Source organism: Protopterus annectens, chromosome 11.part0 (assembly GCF_019279795.1).
Source record: "Protopterus annectens isolate FY-2018-M chromosome 11.part0, PAN1.0, whole genome shotgun sequence".
Classification (NCBI taxonomy): Eukaryota; Metazoa; Chordata; order Ceratodontiformes; family Protopteridae; genus Protopterus; species Protopterus annectens.
In genome coordinates, this window is record NC_056745.1 from 223,838,666 (window position 1) to 223,863,394 (window position 24,729).

General features: G+C 40.7%; 1 protein-coding gene across 3 annotated transcripts in view; it reads left to right on the forward strand.

Moving 5' to 3' along the window:
- Positions 1-24,729, forward strand: part of LOC122815283 (centrosomal protein of 83 kDa-like) — a 1,332,042-nt gene that overhangs the window by 559,235 nt on the left and 748,078 nt on the right. For all 3 annotated transcript variants that reach the window (XM_044087644.1, XM_044087646.1, XM_044087645.1), the window contains exon 8: positions 14,199-14,274. In XM_044087644.1, the coding sequence (XP_043943579.1) occupies positions 14,199-14,274 (76 nt within the window). The remainder of the gene's footprint in view (positions 1-14,198; positions 14,275-24,729) is intronic.

A 24,729-nucleotide genomic window follows, 5' to 3' on the forward strand; every position in this document is an offset into this window, starting at 1 on the left:
ACTGGACTGGATTCTCATATCTGACCCCAATAAATTTTGTGAATCAGTTGCCTTAATTCTATGTGACCACTCCCCAGCCTATACTAAACAATATGCAAAAATATCCCTAAACACCAGTAGAAATAATACATAACATAAGTAAATTTAACTCTGATACATTCAATGCAATGCTCTCATCATTCAGCCTGAATATATTAAAATGCATCCCTTAGACGATACAATAATGACATTTAATTCAATATTCCTCAGCATTCTTAATAAAATAGCACCCCCAAGGAACAAGAGAATAAAAGTAAATGATGCACCCTGATTAATTAAGACTACTAGAAAATTGATGCAGAACAGAGAGAAACCGGCAAACAAAAAACCTCCAACAATATAAAATACTACACAACCAGGCAAAAGAAATAAATAACTAATCTTGGACAAAAAATGTACTATAATAATTTCCAGAGTAGTTGTAAAAGTACAACCTGGACAAAAATATAATGCCATCCCTTCTGCAAATAGTACTATAATGGATTTTGCAACACAATGTAATAACTATTTTATAGACAGTATAACATCTATTACAAAAGGTTTTAACTCAACCCAGTTTGTCTCAGCTAAACAATCCCAAGCTTCTACATTCAACCTTCAAGCAGTGCCTACAACCACTGTCAAACATCTGCTAAAGAAGCTAAAAGTAAGATTACCTCTGCAGATAATTTACCTAGTGAGTTTCTAAAAAATTGCAGCTAATAGCATAGCCTACTCCATTTCCATCCTCATAAACAGATCTATACAAGAATCATATGTCCCCAAGTTCTGGAAGAAGTTGCATATCCTTCACCTCCACAAAGGAGATAATTCAAGTGATATCACAAACTTCAAGCTAATAGCAATACTATCCCCACTTTCAAAATGACTGGAAAAATGTGTCCATAAGCAATCTTATTACACCTTACACAGGAGCAGATTTTAACCTCAACCCAACATGTTTTTTGACCATCCCATAGTATTAATACAGGTCTACTCCCATTCATGGAAGCAGTCAAAGCCAGGGATAGTGACAAATCCATATCTGCATTATTCCTTGATCTATCAAAAGCCTTTGATACTGTCAGCCACACAAAACTTCTAACATGTCCTCATTAAGCCTTACAGCAAATACCTTAAAATGGTTTCAGAGCTATCTCAAAGACAAGTTCCAATCAGTAAAGTGGCAGAACACTCTATCCCCTTTCTCCCTGTAAATACCGGTTTCCCAAAAGGCTCAGTCCTTGGACCCTTACTGTTTAATATGCTTACCAACTCACTGCATGCATGCATACAACATGCATCCATTATATACAGTATGCTGATGATTCAACACTTTATGCTCATCAAATGATCCAAGTCCTGAACAGCAAATTAGTCAGGAATCCTTCACTACCACAGAAGAATGGTTACAAAACTATCAACTTATGTTTAATTTCAACAAAACCAAACTACTACTATTTTTCCCACAAAAAAGTCCCATGAAAAAATAACTTGGAAATGTGTTCTCTCAATAGCTTCAATATTAAACTAACCTTGCAAACTAAGCTGCTAGGAATGATGACAGATGACTCTTAGATTTGGTTACCATGTACAAAATACCATAAAAAAGCATAAAAAATTAGGTCTACTTTACAGAGCTAGAAACTTCCTCACCCCACCTCTTGAATCCTTCCTTCTCTATTCTGTGTTGCCCCCATTCTAACAAATCTCCAAAAGTCAAATATTCATAAACTAAAACAATGTTATAATAAAATTGCCAAACTTGCTGTTATTGCTCAATACCGTACCCATCAATGTACTGCACTAAAGGCCTTTAACTGGCTAGAACTACCTAAAATATACTCAATTACTTGCATATAAGATCACTAACTGTCCTGACACATGTACTCCTCTAAATGCATCCCTACAAAAATATTTGTCCAGTTGCCTTCTGCAGTCAAATGGACAAATGCAACTTACTATCTATAGACCAAAAATGTCAGTAGGACACTCCCTTTACTTCTCCTCTGTCACTAAAGCCTGGCATTCCCTCTCTGCTGCCATTCACACAGCTACCTCTTACTAATTATTCAAACTCCTATCTGAAAGACCACTTAAAAAAAACAAAGAAAGGAAGGAAGAAATGGCTTTGATCTGCTCTACACCAGGATAACTAGCTACTGTTTTACTTAAAGCTTAGATCTTTGTTTGACCCCTTATCCATGAAGACAGTCTTGTGAAATTTCTTTTGGTATCTCTATAATCACTTTGTTTTCTTCATATTTCCTGTAACTCTCCTTGAAGTCTATTATATGCACATAAAAAACTCACCCCTGTGCTCCGTACATCAGTGAAAAACTATATTGCAACCTCCATTATTGTTTTACTGCATTCAGTATAACTCTGTTCTCATAATACTTGGGCATAATGTCTATCTTCACTAGTATATCTGAAATTAAACACCCCCATAACAGTCTTAGACTCATGTCAGCAACTTCTTTTGTTCTATCACACCTGCCATGTTGCCTCAGTTATGTAAATGTTTGACTCTGTGTACACATTTTGTCTGTACTTTTGTAAATATATGATTCTATTTATTAGTGTTTCAAAAGTAATTTTCTATTTACTGTTACAAATGTAAATTCTCTATGTATTACAATGTGAAATGTGGTCTATACCTAGAACTTTTCTCCCCAGGCTTCTGTTGAAAATGGGTACATACCAAGACAGACTATACCAGTAAACAAATGTCAAATAAATACATTTTGAATCTGCCTCTCCATCTAACAGTTCTTTACTTGGAAGGCTGTTCTATTCATTGCTCTGACATCTTGAAGGCATGTCTCTGAGATGTAAGCTGTCATGGTGGGATAACCCTATCTGATTTTTCACACGGACATGGTTGTCTAACACACTAATTCATCATTCATGTCTAAACTTGTTTCTGTATTTACCTCAAATCAATTCATCAGTCTTATAGCATTCTATCTCTTTTTTTCAAATACCTTTATTGAATTATCACTTGTGACATAGGCAAATTTACATTCATGTAAAAGTAAGCACACTATAATTAACAAAACAGACATTTTACTTCACATATATTGCTGTATATCATATAACCTAAGCAACATTACATAAATTATTCAATTCCAGCTTTTTTTTTTCAAACAAGAAACATCTTTATCAAACCATCACTTACTACCCAGCACTCTATCTTGATCCAAAAAGCAAGGGAGAAAATATTTTACATACTTTGGATGCACTCAGGTGCTACTGTGACAAAATAAACCCCTTTAGGAATACTGAAGAGCTATTTGTGTCCTTCACGGTGGTGCAGAGGTTAGCATTGTCACCTCACAGCAAGAGGTTCTCCCGTTTGATTCCCGGCTGGAGCGCCTTCTGTGTGGAGTCTGCATGTCCTCCCCGTGGTCGAGTGACGCTAAAGACATGTTAAAAAGCCTGAACACTGTTTTGCTGTTACAGCTATTGGTTTCCCGCTCAGGATATGCTTATCCAGTCAGTTGTCACAAGTAGAGAGAGAGGAAGGGCAGTCTGCGCTTTTTGAAAGCTGGCTAGTACCTCATCAAGATAATTTAAAATGCCACTGAGTCAGTGAGTAATTGAAACCTCTATTGTTACAGTTAAGTTGGACTAGCGCAAATGTACTTTTTCTTTGTTTAAGGCTATTTTACTGCATTTCCCCCACACTTAATCATGAATAACATCAAGTTTCAGAAACAGTATAACATTGGGAAATTATCTAAACCTATCAGAGGAGAATTATCAAAACGGGCTGACAAAGTATTGGAGAAAAGAATATCTGCCTGCGTGTCTGAGGTGGGTACTAATTTTCAAATGATTCCTGTATGTAGGGACAGTCTTTTTCTAAAGTACCAAAATTCTCCTTGATGACCTCACTGCTAACAAAAAAGCTAATACCTTAGTAATACATTTGTCAGTGTCTACTTTGGTGTTTTCTGAAACTGTGATAGTTATGGCGATTTCAGTAATGGAGAATTCTACTGCATCACTGATGTCACTCTAGGCCTACCATTCTGTCACCTAATTCAGCTTCTGAGTTGCTTTATCCCTCCTTTAACTATAATCTTTTATCATAGAGCTTTTTAATGTTGTTCATGAAACCAACCACATTAAGACAGTGGCAACCTCACTGTTTGCTCAAAGACAACAGACCATTTGATTCATTACATAAAGCAAACAGTCTTGCTAATCCAGTCTCTGGAAATAACAGTAAATTGCAAAGGATCTTCTCTGAATCCCTTTATGTCAATAACATTTATAGGAGCAGTCATAGACTTTGTTCTGATGAAAGTTTTGTGTACAAAGGAAATGGAAATAGATTCATGCAGGCCTGGCTGACTTTGGACAATAAGAATATATCACACAATTTCTGAAAGGTTTTGTATACATCTATTCTTGCATCTTTCTGGTACCTTATGCTTGGTGCCTTATGAGGAAAACACAGTGGCATCTTGGAAACCTGTGAAATCAGGCCAGGGACTTTATGTAAATGTTGACCTCAAATGTGTTTCCTTATCACTGTTGCAGTATTCCTTACATGTGGAATATCCTGCCGAGGCTAGTCTAACTTCCAGCCAGCATACCAAAGCTGTGAATGTCAGCTGTATGCTCCCTACGCCGGCGGCATAGGGCATAAAGGTGATGTACGAATGCTCATTCCTCAGAATTTCTTTACTGCCAGTCTGAAAGCCATGTTTGAACTTTGGTCTAAGACATCTTTCACTGTGCTATTTTTACTGATCTATTAATGGATAAGTCTCCCATTGGGGTTCCTTATATTTTGAGTTCACATCTTCCAGGAAAGAAAAATGTCAGTGTGGGAGGCAGATTTCCCCATAAAGATAGAGAAAAGAAGTGCTTCTGCTCAAGTGCTAATATGCATGACCATACTTAGTGTACTTTTTGTCAGGCCTTTATTCACAAAATTATTTGCAGCCGTCAAACCTTATCCATCTTTCTGGAGAACTGACTTAAGCTTTTGACTGAATGTGCCATAGCTGAATCCACCTGCCCTGAGCTTAAGCCACCTCTTAAAAAGACAACTATAAAGTTTTGCTCTGATTCTGCTGCTGTCCAGCCTCCACCAGACTTTTATCTTAAGGTAGATGAAGACTCTAAGGACTGTTCAGTGTCTATGGCAGTTCGTCTGCTGTGATCCAGCTGGAAAACAGCATGGATCCTGCTTCTTGCATGTCCGCTGAGGATGTATGCACATCTGCCACAGATGTTGACGGGGAACTTCTGCTGATCATTTCCAAAGGGCCTAGGGGAAATTTTCCAGATTTTTGTTCTGGAAGAGGTGCCTGGTACTCTTATAGAATACAGGCAAGGCTCTGAGCAACCTGGATATGTCCAGGCTGACGTCCTGTTAAAATAGAAACAGAAAACCAGGCATGTCCCATCCATTGCCAAGGATCTCCACAAAGAGTGGCAGGACATTACCCAGGGATTGTTTCTTCCGATCCTATCATGAGGAGATATTCCTGGTTACACTTACCTGATGACATTAAAGCTAAACTTTTTGGTAGTGCTGCTGCAGAACTGTTTAAAATATTACAAGACAAAGGTAAGATTATGTAGAAACTTAAGTATATTTTTGTTCCTCCTATCCCCACATTTCAGAAGAACTGTCCACCCCAAATCTGCTTTTGTGTGTAGGCAGATTCACCAACCCCCTAGAGGCAAGAGGGTTTCCAAACATATGTTTTCTGATAAGCCCACTCAGACTTCTAAAGGTCAAAAGCCTTCCTTTCCTGATAAATCTGCTTCTATCTGACATACTCTCCCTTTCCCTTTGGCCACCAGGTTCCCTTATCCGTCAGGCTCTCCCTGTCTCTACTTGTTTGACAACAGGTTACCAAGGACTCTTGGGTCCTTTCCATTATTCAGCATGGTTATTTCATGTTACGGAAGTTCCTTCCACCGCTTCCTGCAGACCAGCTTTTTCATTTTTCAGTCATTCTGCAGGGTCTTTTGGATCAAGGGGCTATTCGTTTTGTCCCAGTTTCCCAGCCAGGAACGGAGTTCTGTTCCAGGGTGTTTCTGTTGCCAAGGAAAGAAGGCTCATGGAGACCTATTTCAGACCTTTCCTTCCTCAGCACTTTCCAAAAAGTGCCTTCTTTCAGGATGCTATCTCTTCCGATTCTTTTCCCTCTCTTGCTTTCCTAGGCCTTTCTGGTCTGTCTAGATCTAAAGAAGACCTATCTTCATATTCCCTTTCATCCACTTTTCAAGAAGTTTTTACATTTTTCTGTTTCTTCCTTGAGTTTTCTGTTCTATGTTTTGACTTTGGTCTTTCTACGGCCCCAAGGATGCTCACCAAATGTCTGACCACATGATAGCCTTCTGCAGGCTCCAGGGGATTCCGATATTTCCATATCTGGATGACCTGCTTCTCGAGGCTTCCTCTCAACTCCAGCTGCTTCAGGATCTACACTTTACTATACTCCTCCAGCAGTGCCTGGGCTTTACTGTCAATCTCAAGAAGTCAGTTCTGAGTTCTTTTCAGTACCATGTTTTCCTGGGTTGCAAAATTAATATCATTCCAATATTGTTTTCTCTTTCCCCTCTGAAAGTTCTGTCCCTGGCTGCTTATTTTCACTCTTTGCTTTCTATCTCAATTCTTCCTTCCAGAGAATTTCTCAGAGCCCTGGGGTTCATAGCATCAACCATTCCCATAATAACCTTTGCTAAGCTTCACACGAAAAAGTTCCATTAGTATCTCAAGAAAGTTCAGGGTCTCTGGCCCCTCTATCAGATGTTAGACCACATCAGCATCAAAGAAATAAGAGCCCTCATCCTTGTTCTGCAGTCCTTTCAATCCCGTTGGGTACCAGGCCCTCTAAAGGTTTTTTACAGACAATACCACAGTCATGTTTTACATCAGCAAACTGGGGCACAAAGTCCTATATTTGCAGACTCTTTCTTTAGGCCTGGGACTTCATTCACCATCATATCACTCTAAAAGTGGTATACATTCCATCAGAGCACAACCTTGTGGCAAACTCTATGAACTGGTCCAAAACACAACCTCACAAATGGATGCTTCACAGAGAAGTGTTTCTGGACATTGTACATCAGTGGGGTAATCCTTCAGTGGATCTCTTTGAACACACAGCTTCCTCTGTTCTATTCCAAAGCTACAAGTCCTCTGTCTTGGAAGGTAGATGTTGTCTTTTTTTTCTTGGAAGGGGAAGTTCCTGTATGCTTTTCCTAACTTTTTCCATGCTTTCCAGAATCCTGCATGTGATTATGAAGGACTCTCCCATAAGCTTGCTGGTGACTCATTTTTGGCCTAGACAGCAGTGGTGCCCCCCTTCTTTCACCTGGCCAAGGGAAATCATCACAAGTTACCTCACCACATAGATCAACACAAGAGATCCCTCATTCATCCACACTCTTCCACGCTTCAACTGACACTTTGGGTGATAGGGTTTTGATCTGCTTTAGACACCGATTTTCTGAAGACATGTTTAGGGTTCTGCAGGAGGCCAGGAAACCCACTACCAGAAAATCCTATGTGGCTAAATGGAAGAGATTGCATAACCAGGATCCCCTTCACAGTGGGGGTTCCCTTTTGTTCTTTCCTATTTGTGTGACTTGATCAGTGCTGGCTTAGCATATTCTTCTGTTAAAGTTCATTTGTCAGCAGTTTCTGCCTGACTGCCTTTAACCCCTCCTTTGGCTTCTTGTTTTTGAGGTCAAGCAATTTCTTAAAGGCATCCTTCACATCAGGCCTCCAACACAGCCTATTGCTCCTCCTTTGTACCTTAATTTTGTCCTTGAAAAACTCACTCAAGCTGATTTTTGAGCCTATTTATTCGTCCTCTCTGCAAAACTGCACTTGAAAAACGTTTTGTTAGTGGCTCTTACTTCAGCCAAGAGAGTTTCTGAACTCCAGGCTGTTATGGCAATACCTCCTTTTTAGGATTTTCATAATGATAGGGTGTTCCTGCAATACTTATCCTTCTTTTATGACTAAGGTGGTTAATGATTTGTCCCTGAATCAGTCTGTTCAACACCCTTTCTTTTTCTCCTTCTCCATAATTTGCTAGTGAGAAGATGCTTCACACCTTGGATTTTCATAGACAGCTCAGATATTATTTGGACAAAACAAAGACCTTCAATCTGAGCATTTTGTTTTTGCTTCTTTTAGCACCAGAACATTGGATTTTGCTGTTTCTAAGCAAAATATCTCTTCTTGGATTTTCAAGACTATTTCCTTTTGCAATTCTTTTCATGGAAAGCAGCTTTATAATTCAGTTCAAGCTCATTCTACTAGGGCAGTTGCCTCTTCTGGAGCTTTTTTCCAGGGTCTGGATACAAGATCCATTCTAGAAGGTACTATTTGGTCCTCTGTTCATATTTTTACTAAATATTATAAGTATGATGTACTTTCCATAGGCAGGGCAGGGTGTACCAGAGCCATCCTTAATAAGTTTGTAGAGGGCTCTTCCTAACCTTCCTCCTCCGCTTACAGTAGCTTTTGTAATCATCCACATGTAAAGAATACTGCAACTGTGTAAGGAAGGACATGGTACAGTTGTGTAAGATCTTACAATAATAGTAGATGTCCTAGTTTTCACTGTTGCATTATTCCGTCCCTTCCTCCTGCCCCCTTTTCTTTCTTTTTGCTTGTTGGAAACACTTTCTGGTCAGGAGGGAGGGGTTCTTTTTAACCCTTTTCGCCTCTCTTTTTTTTCCTGTATGGACATGTCCTTATTTTTCCTGGGGTTGCTCTAGTTCTTCTGGGGTACTTCGGTTGTGAGACTTGGACATTCGTATGTCACCTTTATTCCCTACACCTGTGCCGGGAGCATATGACTGATGTACACTGCTCTGATGATGTAAAGGCTTTGGTTTGTTGGCCAGACATTAGGCTATCCTCTGCAGGATATATCACATATAAGGAATACTGCAGCAGTGAAAAGTAGGACATCTACTGTTATGGTAAGATCTTACACAACTGCACTTCCCTCACTATGATCAGAACTCAGTCTCTCTACATCACAGAGCAGGCGGCATTTTGCTTTTAAATCATCCTTAAGTCTGTCGACTAAATGATGATGCTCCCCTCCCCCTGAATACACAGAACATGTTGCTATACATAGAAAGCTAAATCTTCCAAGTTCCTGCCAAGGTACTTTAACCCTCCTTTTCCAAACCTATATCTAATACCTGATAATTTTTTAACTGTCCATTTTCTAACCCTCCTTTGCATCGTTTCTTCTTTCCTCAGTGATATCCTTTCTCCTTCCATTTGACTGCAGATCTTCACACTCATATTCCTCTCCATTCCCTTATGCTTCCTTAACTCAATTCTCAACTCGCAGTGCACACATGCACACTCCCTTTTGCTCTTCCCTTCTGTCTCTTCTACCAACACATTTAATTGATTACTAGTACTTTACTACTCTTCCTCTTGCGTGTCTGACCATCACCTGCGTTACCTCCTAATTTTGCATATAAACTCATTCTTTGTCAAATATGTGAACTCTGACTACCTTCCCACTAACTCTGTACTAGCTACCCTCTTAGTACTCACTTCTCTCTACGTCTGATTTACTATTACTGAAAATATGCAACATTCATGTGCCTCGTAACTCTGAATTTTTCCTTCTTCTTCACAAATATTACTTTTTCACTCAACGTTCTTTGCCCCTTCATATTACAACCAAATGCCTTGCTCACAAAAAATTAAGAACTCTAAATGTATATGTGAGATATAAACACACACACACATATAGTTTCCTTACTATTGCTTAAATGCACTTGACGTTGACAACTGTTTTTGCTGACACAGATGGTTGAATTCATAATTGGATGATTGTCAGAAGTGTTGAAAAAGCATCATAGAATGTTAATTGTACTGAAGAGTTGTCTGTGAGGTCATGGTAAAAGTGTATGTCTGCCAAAGTTTCTGAGTTAGGATTAGAATAAGGTTTAAGTAAGGGTATGGATTTAGTGTTGTGCACATTTGGTGCTGTGTGCATGAAAGTGTGTGTCAGTATTTGTGAGTTATAGTTATCGTCAGGGCTGAAGAAAGGGATAGGCTTACTGTTGTGCATGTATGTTTCTGTGTTTGTGTCAAGAGTGTCCTGTGTAGTGGTACTATTAGAGGAAGAGGTTTTCATAAGGTAATGTGTAGGTTTAGGGGAAGGATTTCTGAGTACTCCTTAGATCTGAACTAAAATGCTGTGGAATTAACTATGTTCATAATAGGGGGGTGCAGAGGGCATTGTATAGGAATTCCCACAAAAAAATAGTTTAAATTGTTCATGCAAAGTGCATTTTAAGAAATGATGATCGCAAAAGTATCCTAGATCTTGGGAACATATTTTTGTACAAGAGTGAAAACTATGGATAACATTATGCTAATACTGTTTGGAGGCTATTGGTGTCTTTGTTTTTTACTTATCTTTGTTTCATACTTCTCTAGCAGGTTTGTGGGGAGGGTTAATGCTATTAGCTGATATCAGACTTTGTCTTCTAATCTTGGGATTTACTCCATTTTTCATTTGTCTGTGTAACTGAGCAAGTCACTTCATCAGACAGTGATTCTGAACCAAGTCTAAAAAAAGGTACCTAGGCCTAATGAATCGATTAAATAAATAAAAGCCTGTGCAGTTCATGGGATTCATGGCAATTTCAAGGCAATTTAGTCTTACAATCTTAAACTGCTTGCCAGTGCCCACTCTCAAGTTGTACCCTCCTTTCTGTAGGAGGACTGGGACAGTGAGTCTCAGGCTAAATTTGAGGGTACTGACCCAATCATCCATGTTCTGTATGAAGGATGATAGTGTATCACACTGCTTAACCTGCAGAGGTAGCTTATTTCATAGTTTGAGGAGGCACAACATAACAAATCTCTCTCTACTTCATATTCTATTTATATGCTGGTGAGGATTTAGGTTCCTGGTTCTGGTGTCTGTTAAGCTATTAGACTTGCAGAGATGTAGAAAATCAACCGTCTGCAATGTACAGTGTAAAGGGATATAGTTTCTAGCCTCTGTTGGTAGATCAGGCTCTTTAAGCCTGAAATCTCCTTAGTTGGAAACCCCTTGGGCTTCTCTAATCTGATATGTCAAATGAAGTACACTGGGGGGGGGGGGGGGGGGGTTGTACTCTAGAATTGGTTTAATCAGTACTGAATATAAGGAACCGTTGACATCTTTAGCCATGGGTATATTATCCAGAACTGTTAGTTGTGTGAAGTAGAAGGATTTTCTGACTGTAGTTGCCACATGAAAATCAATAGTACTGTCAACCTTAGGTATGTACCCAGGTCCCCGACTACATTTTCATTTAGTAGTGCAATATTATGTACACTATATGTTGAGGGTAGGGGTTGTTTGCCAAAATAAATTATATACAAATTTTTTTTTTTGCATTTAACTTGAGCCCATTTTCAGTACAATAGGTATTAACTAGGGTAAATGGTTTATGAAGGGTACAGACATTGAGGGGAGGATATTGACAGTAACATCCAGTTTGCAATCAGAGGACATGGTTCTGTTTAGAAATCACAGAAGTAAATACTGACATGGATGGATTCTAATACAGAGTTTGTTTGACTTCACTGGTTGCCTTCATACTGTCAGATGAGGTATCTGCTGCTCAACCATGTGGGTTCTCTCTTTTGGTCAATTTACTATCCATCTTACCACATAAGGATGTATTTTTAAAGCATTTAGCTTACTTACAGTGCCCATTTGAAGTATGGTGCCAAACTCTGATCAAGATATGCTGCACTAACAGCATAACAGCTGTCAATGTCCTGTATGACCCTCTTTAATAAGTTATATAGATTTAATAAGGAGAATCTCCCTTTGACAAAGCCAAACTGTTGATGGTCTAGCTTAATGAGGTTTTTGATATCATAATTTATGAGATCAGTTATGATTAATTTATTTACCATATACTAAGCAGGTTGGCAAGCTGGTCGAAGGTCCATTTTTTAACCACGACCTGAGCCAGTCAGCCAAGTACAAACCATGAATATAAAGCAAAAAACAATCATTACATAAATGATTACATAACAAATTAATACATAACCATATACTTGGGTAGTGCACATAGGATTGCATTAACTAAACTCTACATTACAAGTACCTTCAGTAAGGAAAAAGAGAATTTATAGTTATTTACAGAGAATTTTAAACCTCAGTTTTTTGAATTAAATAAAATGTTTTGCATAACCTTGCAGGTCAGGCTTGTGAGGCTGATCGGTCTATAATTAGCAGGGCCCATGATGAAGACACTCTCTTGTGCAGGGATATCACCACCTTAATGTGCCATCATTTGGAAGCAAATACTTTGGCCATGCTTAGGTTAACCAGTTTGAAGAGAGGTTCTCTGAGGGCATGTTTCTTGCTATTTATTAAATATTTAGAGGTGTGTTGTCAGGTCCCATGGAGGAAGTATTTTTGGTGTTTATTAGCAAATTCAGAAAATGTTTTGTGGTGATTCTAGATGTTGTAAGCCATTCTGTGGCATTTGGACAGATGAGTGAGGATTTTGCAGTAACCTTGTTTACAAATATATAGGCAATGTTTGTTGTGTAGGAGTGTGTGGTTCCATTTAGGAGAAATTCTGAGCATTGTTCCCTAATTTCACAGCATAATTAAAGAAGGACTTCTAGTTAACCTCATAAACTAGCGTTAAGTTCATGGGTTGCTTTACTAATCCTAATGGTGCTTTTTAGTTCCCTGGTAATATATTGTATACTTTTCTTGTTCTAATGAGTTTTAGATCTGCTGTAGAATTTAAGGAGCTCTTTCTGTTGTGTTTATTTGCATTTGTGTACCACCAGAGTAGTTTGTTTTTGAATTTCCTGTTGCATTTTGTTCTGATTGGAACTGCTAATTATTTGCATTTGTTTAAACAGGTCTAGAACTCCTTTGTGAAGATGGCTGTTGTGTCAGTGTCCAAGCTGGTGCTATAGATGAATTTTGAGATATCATCATATAATTGTATGAGGTTTGCCCTTTTGATGTCCTTAAATTCAGCAATGTTGGTTTTAGGGGATTTGGAGACTTTGAAGGCAAACCTCACAAGTTTGTTTCAACTTAACTGTGGCAGCAGAAACCAGGGAATGATTAGCTATAAACATACCCTAGTAATTTGTTTTATTGTTTTACGTGTGTGTCTTCCTCCATTTCAAGTCCGTCAACAAAGTTATTGCTCAACCTGTGACAAAATTCACCATGTATCCACTCAACATTAATTCAGGAAAAGCCAGTCCTGCGGCATAAATGGATATAGTCCTAACTATGGCTCAGGCGACCCAAATTCAATTAGCATTTTGGGCCTCTGAGGTGCTGGCAGAAAGGGCATTCATTTAGGCATTTTTTGTGGGTAGGTATGGTCCATAGAGGAGGAGTTGCCCTCAAATGTCGGGCGAATGTAGAGAAAGGGGTGGGAATCGTGGTAGGTCATGAATAAAGATATACCTCCATTGGAAGCACTTAATGCATGACCCCCCCCCCCCCGGCACTCTTAGGTTCCATGTAGGACCCAGCCTTACAAAAGAGACAGTCTAGTAATTGTAGGAGAAGCTTGTAAGCAAGTAGGCCTGGTGATGTATATGGGCACTGGGATAAGCCAGAAGAGGAAAAAAACATTAATTCATCAAATAACTTGGTTGTTAAATATTTGGTAAGAGCCTCGGACCTTTATTCCAACATTAAGGATAACATTACTTCTGTTTTTGTAATCAGATGGCATATTTTGAAATGTGAAAAGCTTTTGCCATGTATGTTGGTATGTGAACCCTTACTTCAGTGCTGCAAACCAACGTTTAAAAGCATCAAGAACAATTCTGTTGTGGAAAATTCATAGATAGGTTTGCTGTGATCCTTGTAATGTTTCAGTCTTGACAATATCTGTAGCCCATCTATAGCAGGTATTTCAGAAGTTTCTATTCACTGTATATCAGCAAGAATGGTATTGGAAGGGAGAATTGAATGATATGTCTACCAAGTTTGTGATGGGATGGCTAGCTTAATAAGACTCTTGGTTCGGTACAAATGAAAATAAAAAGAAAAAAAACAATGTAGGCTCTTGTTAGCTACTTTGAATGCTTCTGGGGATGCATTGCATTGTTTTCTTTGCAAATTGCATTGCATAGATTTCAAAAATTATTTGTTAAACTACAGAATGAAGCTACAGCAACAAGCACTTCATGTAGAAGAGATGGAGAAGGAAAGAAGTGATGGTGCAGATATGAAACAGGTACAGTTCATACTAAATGTTCGGTGTAATTAAATGCAGTGCATTATCATAGTATCCTCACTATTAGAGCAAACAGTAAAGTATCACATGACATAGCTAATATAAACATCTGTTTAAGTTATTAGTTATAGTGTATTATTTGATTGTTCATTTTGAAAATATCTGTGTGCTTCTGATAGTAGACAGACTATATTTCTTCTTGCAGCCAGTCAGCATCCGGATATAAGCTGTGGCCATATTTGTTAGAGTTGTGTTGATTAGTATGTACTACCTGTGGATTCCCAGACAAAATCTGTAATGCTACTGCTTTGGCAACTTGGTAGGGAAGGCAGTGGTTACCTTTGCCCCTGATGCTAGAGTGGTTTCATTTCTGAATTGCTATAACAAGTAGTTTAGTCCATATATGGCTTCATTGTACATTTCTGATTGGACTTTTTTTTAAGAAAAAGCATTTTGGTGATCTGCTAACTGTTAAATCCATTATGCTTTTCAGAGGGTCATACAATGACACAGTTAATAAGTCTTTTTTTTAATTTGTATATTTTTATAGGAATCTTTGTGCGTATTATATTGCCATGCATCTTTCAGGTGTTAGCCTTATGCGTGACTGTCTTGCTGTTTTGTGTTTGTATATTCCTTCCTTTCCTGTCTTAAAAATCTGGTGAAATGCACCACCTGCTCTTGCATCATCTTTATCTGAGGGGTTGTGGCAGAGAATTCCCACCATTCTCTGTCCATTCTCTGCTTCAAGGATCAACATCTGTTCCTTAGACACACAGTCCTTCTGCCCTCAGCCAGTTCTGTAGCAGTCTGAATCTGTTATGATAGTTTTGGATGCCATAATGGGAGATGGAAACTCAGTGTTGCACCATACTGGCTTAAGAAAATGGAAATAAAAAAAAAAAAGTTAGCCTCCCAGTTATAGAATTGTTAGGAGATTAGCTACTGTAAAATTCAGAAACACAGAACCGTTGATGTATGTGTGCAAAACACAAAAGTATGATGCCATTGTATACAAAATCTGAGGTCATTTATTCTTCAACTAGTGGGTTCAGATCCGATCCTCAAATCTGACTCAGCCATTATATTAGCTCATGGTCTCTAACAAACTCTGGTGCTCCTTCCCTACCCATAATGCACTACCCCTAACATCTCTCAGATCTCGTTTGCTGCTTTAGAGTCTAGACATGGTGACCTTCAGCTCTCAAGTTTACAGTGGGATACGAGTCCTTTTTTGTTATTTCCTTTCTAAAAACAAATTATATACCACTACTTCTTTAATCTTTAATTTTAAGTTGTTTTCTACTTTCCCTTTCCATACACTTTTGAGTGTAAACTTTCCAACTATTGTTGGTAGGCCCAGCTTTCCTTCTCTTCAACCTTTTATACTTGGTGTAATCTTCTTTCATTAACATAGTTGTTATTTTGTCTCTATCTACAAGATTATTGTAGTTCTTTAATACCATTGTTGGTATTTTACCGTTCCTCTTCTTTCTCGTTAAAAAAAGGTTTAGTTTAGTTCTCTTATTAGTGTAGTATTTTCTTTAATAATGTCTGAAAAAGTCCAACAGGATATAAAAAATGTGATAAGTGTTGGTTACAAGTTGCCTTATTCCGATGCCCACAATCTTTGTGTTTTTTGCTTGGGTCTGGATCATTTACAGCAGGACTGCAGTATCTGTCATGGGTTCAGCTCCCGAGTTGTAGCTGACAGGAAGAATAAATTGATTTTAAAAGGCTTGCTGCCAACTTCTTTTTCTGAAGCCATTGCTGGGGTTCAATCCCCCAAACACAAATCTAGAAACCCTATCAAAAGGTCCAAGTCTTCTGAGTCTCCAGCCTCTTCTTCATCAGAACCTAGGAAGAAGAAATAGAAGCTGAATCTGAAATTACTTACTGTCAGACCCTCACTGAATCTGATTATGTCTGTTTTGGATCCTACATCTTTGGATATGAAACCTTTACTAAGGGCAACTTACTCTCCAAGCTTGGATCCAGTCCCATCCAGAACACCCTCTCCCTTCTTAGAAAGGCTCTCCAAATTGCCATCCCTAGTATCTTCTCATTCCTCCATGAATCTCACAGAAGCAAATGTGGAGAGGATGGTGAGGAAATTCTTCACAGAGCAAATTCAGAGAGGAGTTCTCCTGGTTCCTTCCCCTTCAAGTCAGGAAATCAGATCATCTACCACTCCACCCATTACAGCTCCTTCTCTAATCCAACCTGTGGTTTTAGAGTCCTTGGATCCAAATGTTCAGGTCTGTCTTGTTTGAATCAGAAGAGAGCACCATCTTCAGATCCAAATACTGCTCTGAGTGCACTGGCTCTGACACCCTTGGAGCCGGATGACTCTTGCAGCTGAAGCATCCCTGTTGGATCCAAGAGGATGGATCGACTCCGAGGTTTTCGGTGTCATCTCTTCCTCTCAGAGCTTTGGCACTGACAGCTTGGCTCTGACATCTGCCTCAGGTGGACTGTTCTTGGGGTGGAGGGAGGAGACTTGTCAGAAACTCGCTTTCTCTGCTCTGTTGCCTTCCTTCTCCGCAGAGCAATTCATAGCCGGTCAGATGGGTCCTTCCCCCTCATATCCACCCTCTACTTCTCAGATGACTTTTCACAGTGATCTTCAACATTCTATCCCACAGGGCCAGCCAGTTCAAAGCTTCCAGACTACCCAGCAGGGTATCCTAATCTCTTCTGATACTTCATCAGACCACCCCACTGAGGAAGTCACTAGGAAGTGAAAGTGCAAAAGGAGGCACTTCAACTTTCCTCAAGAGTCAGTCAGTGAGGGTACTGATTTCCTTGAGGGAGAGGGGTCCCCAAAATCACCACCTGATGTCTCATTTGGAGGCATTCTTGAGATCCTTAAGCAGAATGGTGGCTGGTCTTCCCCAAGCCCCTTCTCCAGAGGAATCTGTATTTCTGGAAGCCTTTGGGACTGTCCCATCTACCTCCTGGGTTACTCTGCCCACCGATTAACTCATTTATTTGATTTGTAGGCAGGCATAGAAGGAACTTGATACGATTGAGCCAATTCCCAAGAGACCAGACCAGATTCTCGCTCCACCAGTAGGCAGGGAATTCTAAGGTAAAGGGGTGCCAGTAGATGCCATGGTTGTGGCAACAGCTACGAAAAAAGGAACTCGTGAAATGGAGATCAACTCCCAATCCTCCTAATAGAGAGTCTATGGCGATAGACAGATTCAGGAAGCGTGTTTATGCTTCAGTGACTTTTGCACTCAGATCGCTGAACTATCTGGCATATTTTATGAGGCTTCAAAGAGATTTGATTAAAGAGCTATGGAAATCTCTTTGTGGAATCAAAACTGCTGAGGCTCAGTCATCAGTAGTCTCTCAGATGGGATACCCTGCAAGCTATATCTTATTCGTCCATGAGGCTTATCTTGCACTCTGCAGAAGGTGCCTCAAGGGCTGCGGATTCTGGTATTTCCGTCAGGCGGCATGTCTGGATGTGCCTGTGTGATTTTGCAGATCCCTTCAAGTCCTTGTTCATCAATGCTCCCTTTGACAGCACTTCTTTGTTTGGCCTCACAGTAGAGGGCAGACTGTCCAGGTGTGAGAAGGATGGAAAGACCTTCTCTGCAGTGAGCATATGTTTTTCGACCCTTCAAAGGACCTTTTCCTGGAATCAGTGGGGAGGTTGTAAAATGTGGTTCAGAAAATCTCAGGGTCCTTTCCAGGACACATGTGGAGGTAGTTCCTGCAGAGACAGAGAGGGGAGCGATAATGGAAGGCGATGCCCTCATGACAGAGGAGGCCCACAAAACTGTAGGTCTAGAGATTCCTTTTTCTATAGACCCTTTCAGCACTCCTGAATGGAGGCCCAATTGCCTACCTCTGGAGGCAGTTGGGGGGTGGCTTATCTCTGCCCCAGAGAGCCTGGCTAAATATAACAAAAGACAGTTGGGTGCAGAGAATTATTTCCAGAGGTTATATAATTCATTTTCACTACCTCCTCCATTGTCAAGAAAATTTCCCAATGTTCCACCCAGTCAGAGGAAAGCAGCAACACTAGAAATCCAAAACCTTCTAGAAAAAGAGAGTCATCCAAGAGGTCTCACCAAACCAAATGTAATCCAGAACTTACTCAAGATTTTTTTTAGTGCCAAAGAAAATGGGATTGGAGACCAATTTTAGATCTCAGTGCATTGAACAAGTCATTTTAACACACAAAGTTCCTGATGGTCATGGTTCAGTCCATTCTGCACTTTCTGGTCAAGGACTACTGGATGTTCTGGATAGACCTTCAGGATACACACTATCATATTAAGATGAATAGACTATCCACAAGGTACTTACGCTTCCAGCCAGGAGCCAGTCACTGTCAGTTCAGAGCACGGTAGCAGCTCACTTGAGACTGCAAGGATTCTGGGTGTTTCCATATCTAGACGACTGTCTCATTACTTCCCAGATCAGGCATAGACTGATAGACACATGAGATTAGGTGCTATAGACCTGTTTACATCTCGGAATAACTATAAATTACAACAACTCTCATTTACAGCCAACCCGGACATTAGAATTTATAGGAGCAGTGTTCAACACAGTATCTATGGTAGCTTCTCTTCCACCATCAAGAGTGCAAAAAATAAGGATGCAGGTCAGGGAAATAATTTGCAGTACCAGAATTTCAGCCTGATTGATTCTGCAAGCCTTGGGATCAGTGTCAGTGGCAATAATTTTAGTTCCTTTAGCACAATTCCATGTGAGAATTCTACAATCGGTGCTAGCAACACAATGGTCATTGCTTTCTCAACCCAAGTTAGCGAAGGTAAGAATAACCCATGTATGTAAATGATACCTTTCCTGGTAGATGCAGTCACAACAGGTGTTATAAGGTCATCCTTTCATCCTCCTTTTAGCTCAAGGCCATAGTGACCATGGATACTTCCCAGATTGGGTTGGGGGGCATTTCCTGGGGAAAACAGTCCAAGGCACATGTTTCCCCGAAGAGGCCAACTTGCATATCACTGTTCTGGAAATAAGAGTGGTGCTTTTGGCTTAGCAGATATTCCAAGACTCTCTCCCTCTCAAGGCAGTTGCAATCCAGATAGACAACATGCCAGTAGTTTTGTACATCAACAAACAAGGAGGAATTAGATTTTATCCCGTGTCGAGAAGCCCTCAGAGTGTGGCAATGGGCGATATCTTCCAACAGCTTTCTAACAGCAATGCATATTCCAGGGAAGTCAAACATGACAACAGACAAACTAAGAAGGTTCATCTTACTGCCTTTTTGGAGAGGTCTTCCCTTCTGCCCTTGTGGCAGGAGAGTACAGTTTAGACTAGTTCAGGGCTCAGTTTTTGAGCTTTGTTATTGGTTTATTTGATTTAATTCCTTTGCTCTTGGTTTTGCATAGTGCACCAACACACACTATCTCGGCCCTACTACACAGAGGGGGTAACCTTGGCAGTTATAGACGGAAAAATGCAAACATACAATTTTTCTCTCAGAAGCAGCTGCTATCCAGTGGAGTAGTTTTTAACTGCACCCAGCTGCTCATTGAGCTCTTCAGCAGTTCTGTTACCACTTAATCCAAAAACATCAGACCCTGTAGTTATCCCTCTTTAGTGTAGACCTCCTACTGTACACCCTCTGTAAAAAAAAAAACAAAAAAAATCCCTTTCTTCCAGTGCTAAATATATTGCCAGTTTCCCTCTGTTTCTCCTGCCAGCCTGGTTGGCATGGGTTTTCTGAGGCAGTGTAGAAATTGCCTCATGTACACTGACAACCCTTTGCTCCTAAATCACTCAAGTTCAGTTTGATAGAGCTGCACCTCCGCAAAGAATCTGGAATCCCTACTCTCTCATGACCAGAACAGTAACACTGAACAGGTTGTCAGCTCACTCACCACAACTCCTACTCATAATATGCACCCAACACATAAACGTAAACCACCATACACAGAGGTACTCTTCAGAAACCTACCTAAACACCAGAGTCCTCCAAAACAGAAACATGCTACACCTAAGACAACACCCAATTCACATAAAAACACAAGTACCAGTGTCTCACCAACTAAGTGCTTAAGGCAATGCACATCTAATTCAATTTTTTTAGTCATAGGTGACTCTGTTGTGAGACACAAAGACGTCCCACCCACCAGGTTGGATAAGGAGAAGGTTGCAGTCAGCTGTCTGTCAGGTGCCAGGATTCGTCAGATCACACATGCACTCAGGTCTGTCAACAACAAGTACCATTATGACTCTGTCATAGTTCATGTTGGTGTGAATGACTTGAGACATACCTCACTGGACTATATGAAGAGAGAAATGACCGAGCTGTCTGATTGTGTCCCAAGCAGGTATGTCCTTAGCTTTGAGCAGCATTTTACCCTTATCAAGATGATAACAGAATATAAACAAAAAATGATGGACTTGAATAATTGGCTTAGTTACTGATGTCATTCTAAGGGGATCCAGTTCATGTCAGCCTGGGATGACATGGTTGATGGACTATGCTGCTTTGTCAGACATGGTCTTCACCTGGCACCCCTAGGCTTTAGGTTGCTGGGTAAGACACTTGCCTTCCCCATAATGCCTCATTTAGGCAAGGTCACATCAAAATTCCTGATGTGAAAATATCAAACACAAAGAAACTAAGGGTCATGCTAGTAAATGCTAGAAGTTTGAATCAGAAACTACACTCTATGGAAGCGCTTCTCTCCCTGGAAGATGTTGATGTCTGTGCAGTCACAGAAACCTGGTTCAAGGCTGCAGAGTGTGCCCTGGCCTTGCAAGGCTACAATGCTTTCCACACTTTCAGACAGCAAAATGAAGGTGTGAAAACCAAAGGAGGAGAATTTATTTTCATCAAAGATAAATATGCCTCTAGACTTGTTAGACAGGAGTTGCTCCAAGTTCAAATTACAGTGGGTAAGCCCCCCTTCATGTCATTGTCAGCTACAGGTCCTTTTCCATGTACCAAGATGCCCACACAGTGTATTTAGACCTACTTGCGTCAATCCAAATAGAACATAACACTCTACTCATGGGGGAGTTCACCTACCCCTTCATTAATTGGGAAACCTATACAAGCCCAAACTCACTTGCACAAAAGCTCCTGGACTTTATTAACTCAAATGCCCTGGAACAAATAGTGCACAACCCCACAAGGGGCTCAGATATTCTAGACTTGGTCATCACCAATATGACTGGCCATTGAAACACCTCAGGTGTAGGGCCCGCACTAGTTAAATCTGACCATAAATCAGTCACAGTTGAAGTGGCAATAACACCTGAGCCTCTCCAAGGAGAACTCGGACTAAAAAACTTCACCAAAGCTAACTATATCCTCCTAAGGGATAATATAAATGACTTCCAAGCTCTTGTTCGCACAGATGGCATTGGCGACTATATTAAGGTATTCACTGATGCCCTATACAAACATTTACAAAAATGTATAGAGACAGCTCTGCCTGACAGGATCAAAGCAAGATCCTCGAGAAAAGACAAGCAACCCTGGTGGATATCTAGCATTAATAGATTATACAACAAGCGAAAGAAGCTGCTGTCTAAGAATGTAAAAGAGAGGTCCCAGCATTGGAAGGGCACCATCCTTGGCCTAAACAAGCAAGTAACACAACTCATAAAATCTTCAAAGAGCAACTATGGGAAAAAATGTAGCAACCATAGCCAAGGATAACCATAAGGCTTTCTTTAGCTATGTCTGCAGCCTAAAAGGTAGGACAAAGATTTGTGCTAAACAAGCTGTTGATGGTATCACATACACTGATCCTGCGGAAATAGCTAATCTGCTAGCAGACAGGTTTGGCCAAAATTTTACCCCCCCAGCACATCACAAACCATATCTTCATCATTCCCTCCACCCTGCATCTCCAAAGATCAAGTCATCAATACTCTCTCCAAGGCCAAGAACACAGCCTGTATTGGACTAGATTGCATTCGGGCTGCGTTCTAAATGTGCTAAAAACATGAGCTAGCTACTTCATTAGGCACTCTATTAAGCCACAGCTGGAGTACTGGCTTTGTCTGCACTGAATGGGAAACAGTGATTGATGTTCTTCATCCCACATTGCTGCAGTCCTAACACTTGGGGTAGTCCGCTGTCCCAGTCGGCCCGAATACCAAAGTATAAGGCTGACGTCGGTCAAGGCGCATTTGTCTGACATCAGGACGTCAGGGTACAAATGCGCATGACCGACGTCATATCCTCAGTCTTTTTTGCCGCATGGTCCGATGCAGAAGCAGTATTGCGAGTGCAGGTTGGCGTTCTGAAATTTTCTGAAGTCGGAGTTTCAGACCGAATCAAAGTTGGCTAAGTACCCCGTTGGGGAATATTTTGTTTTTTTCTTGCCTCAGTATTTAACCGGATGTCAGAAAAAGTGAATAACTGTATTTCTTGTGGGAAACAGATACCTCATAGAGATTACCATACTTTGTGTATACCTTGCTTAGGGCCTGAGCACGACGTTGTTGGCTGTCGCTCTTGTGCTAGATTTAACAAACGCACTATTAAGAGAAGATTAGATTGTGCCAGGTTAGTTTTTGGGAAGCGTTGTAATTACAACATGCCGTCGGATGCTCCGACGCCCGCTTCATCTAAAAAGCGCAAAGACAAAGCAGCGAAGCCTAGGGTTGAAGAACCGTCTGTCCCGGATGTCGGTTCTTTAGTAGGCTCAGTGGAGCCGGTGGTTCTGCCAGAAGTTCCTTTGGATTCTCAGGGAGAGACTTTACTGTTGCAAGATGTGTCCTCTCAGGAGGTAGGCCAGGCTGAAGGGGCTTCTCAGGTAGCTGTTCTCCCCTCCCTTCCTAAAGTGGTTAGGCCCTCCCCTTCTGTTTCCAAGGCTCCTTCTAGAAGCCGGCCAGGGTTAACTTCAGTGGGGGTCTCCCCTAGTTCTTCAGGGTCTCTGCCTAAGAAACATATGCTTAAAATGGCAGAAGATTTGATTACTATGATTAGAGGTTCTTTACCCCCCCCTGATAAGAGGCCTAGGGTGGAACCTGAGCTTGAGAGTTTTGAGCAGTGTTCGGAGGCTTCTGAGTCTTCGGCTGAAGACTTGCAGGAGTATCCTCCTTATTCTGATTCTGATGTAGATGACTCTACACCTTGACTTCTCCTCCTGAGGATTTTTCTTTTTCAGAGACTCTTCATTCCATGAGGGAGCATTTTAAATGGGAAGGTCAAGATTTCTCTGATTCTAGGAAAAGGCTTAGGGAATTTTTGTTTCTTCCCCAGCATAGGCCTTTAGCTATACCTCCTGTTCTGGATGTGGTAGAGGATGTTTTTGCAGAGGCTTCCCTGAACCCTGATTCTTTGCCTCCTGCCCCAGTTAAACCGGACAGGTATTATAGGGTACCTGAAGCTCATAAGTATCTTTTTAAGAGTCCTAGGGCAGACCCAGAAGCTGTTTCTCAGGGCCCTAAAGGTGTTAAGGCTTCTGTTGTTAAAAATCCTGTTCCTTCTGATAAAGAGGCAAGGGCTTTGGATAGATGGGGTAAAAAGGTGTATACTTCTTCCACTTTAGCCATGAGGGCTTTGAATTGCCAGTTTCACATGTTGAAATACCAAAATTATCTCCTTTCACAATTGAAGTCTAAGGTAGATGCTCTGGCGGAAGGTATTGAGTGTAAAGAGTTGCAGGATTTGGTTCATGTTTCTGAACAGGTGGGTAAGCATTCCTTGCAATGTGGTTTTGATGCTGTACAGGCCTCTTCGAGGGTGGCAGCCACTGGTTCTGTTCTTCGCAGGCACGCCTGGCTGAGGGATCAGAATTTAGCTGAACATGTAAAGACAAGGATTTTAGATGCTCCTTTACAATCTGATGTGTTATTTGGTGCCTGTGGAAGCAGTTTTAAAGAAAATGGAGGATAAGGCTAAGTCTATGCAGACTGTTAAAGATTTTTTGCAGGTCCAGCCTCCAAAGTTTAGTAGAAATTGGCCTACTAAGGGGTGGACTTATCCTTCTTATGATTCTCAGTCTAGGGGTAGATCTAGACGTGGTAGGGGCAGAGCTCAAGGTTCTTTTAGGCCTAGAACAGGCAGTTCGCCTGCCCAGTCTTCTGGTGAGGGCAGGGGTCAGTCCTTTCGTAAGCAGACCCAATGACTTGCCTTTTCAGCTGCCAGAGCCTTCTCGTCTGGCAGCACCTTTGGGAGGAAGGCTGGCACTTTTCAAAGAAAATTGGAGTGTTATTACTCAAGACAGATGGGTATTGGATATCGTTCACCACGGTTACAGGTTTTATTTCCATACCTTGCCTCCTTTCAAAGGCATGCCAGACATTCCTCCTATACAACGAAAAGAGGCTCACAAGCAAATTTCTCTGTTGCTCCAGATAGGGGCCATTCAGCCGGTTCCTGTGCCAGAAAGGGGCCTAGGATTTTATTCTCGCCTGTTCCTAGTACCAAAAAAAGGGGAACACGTGGAGACCAATTTTGGATTTGTCTATCCTCAACATTTATTTGGACAT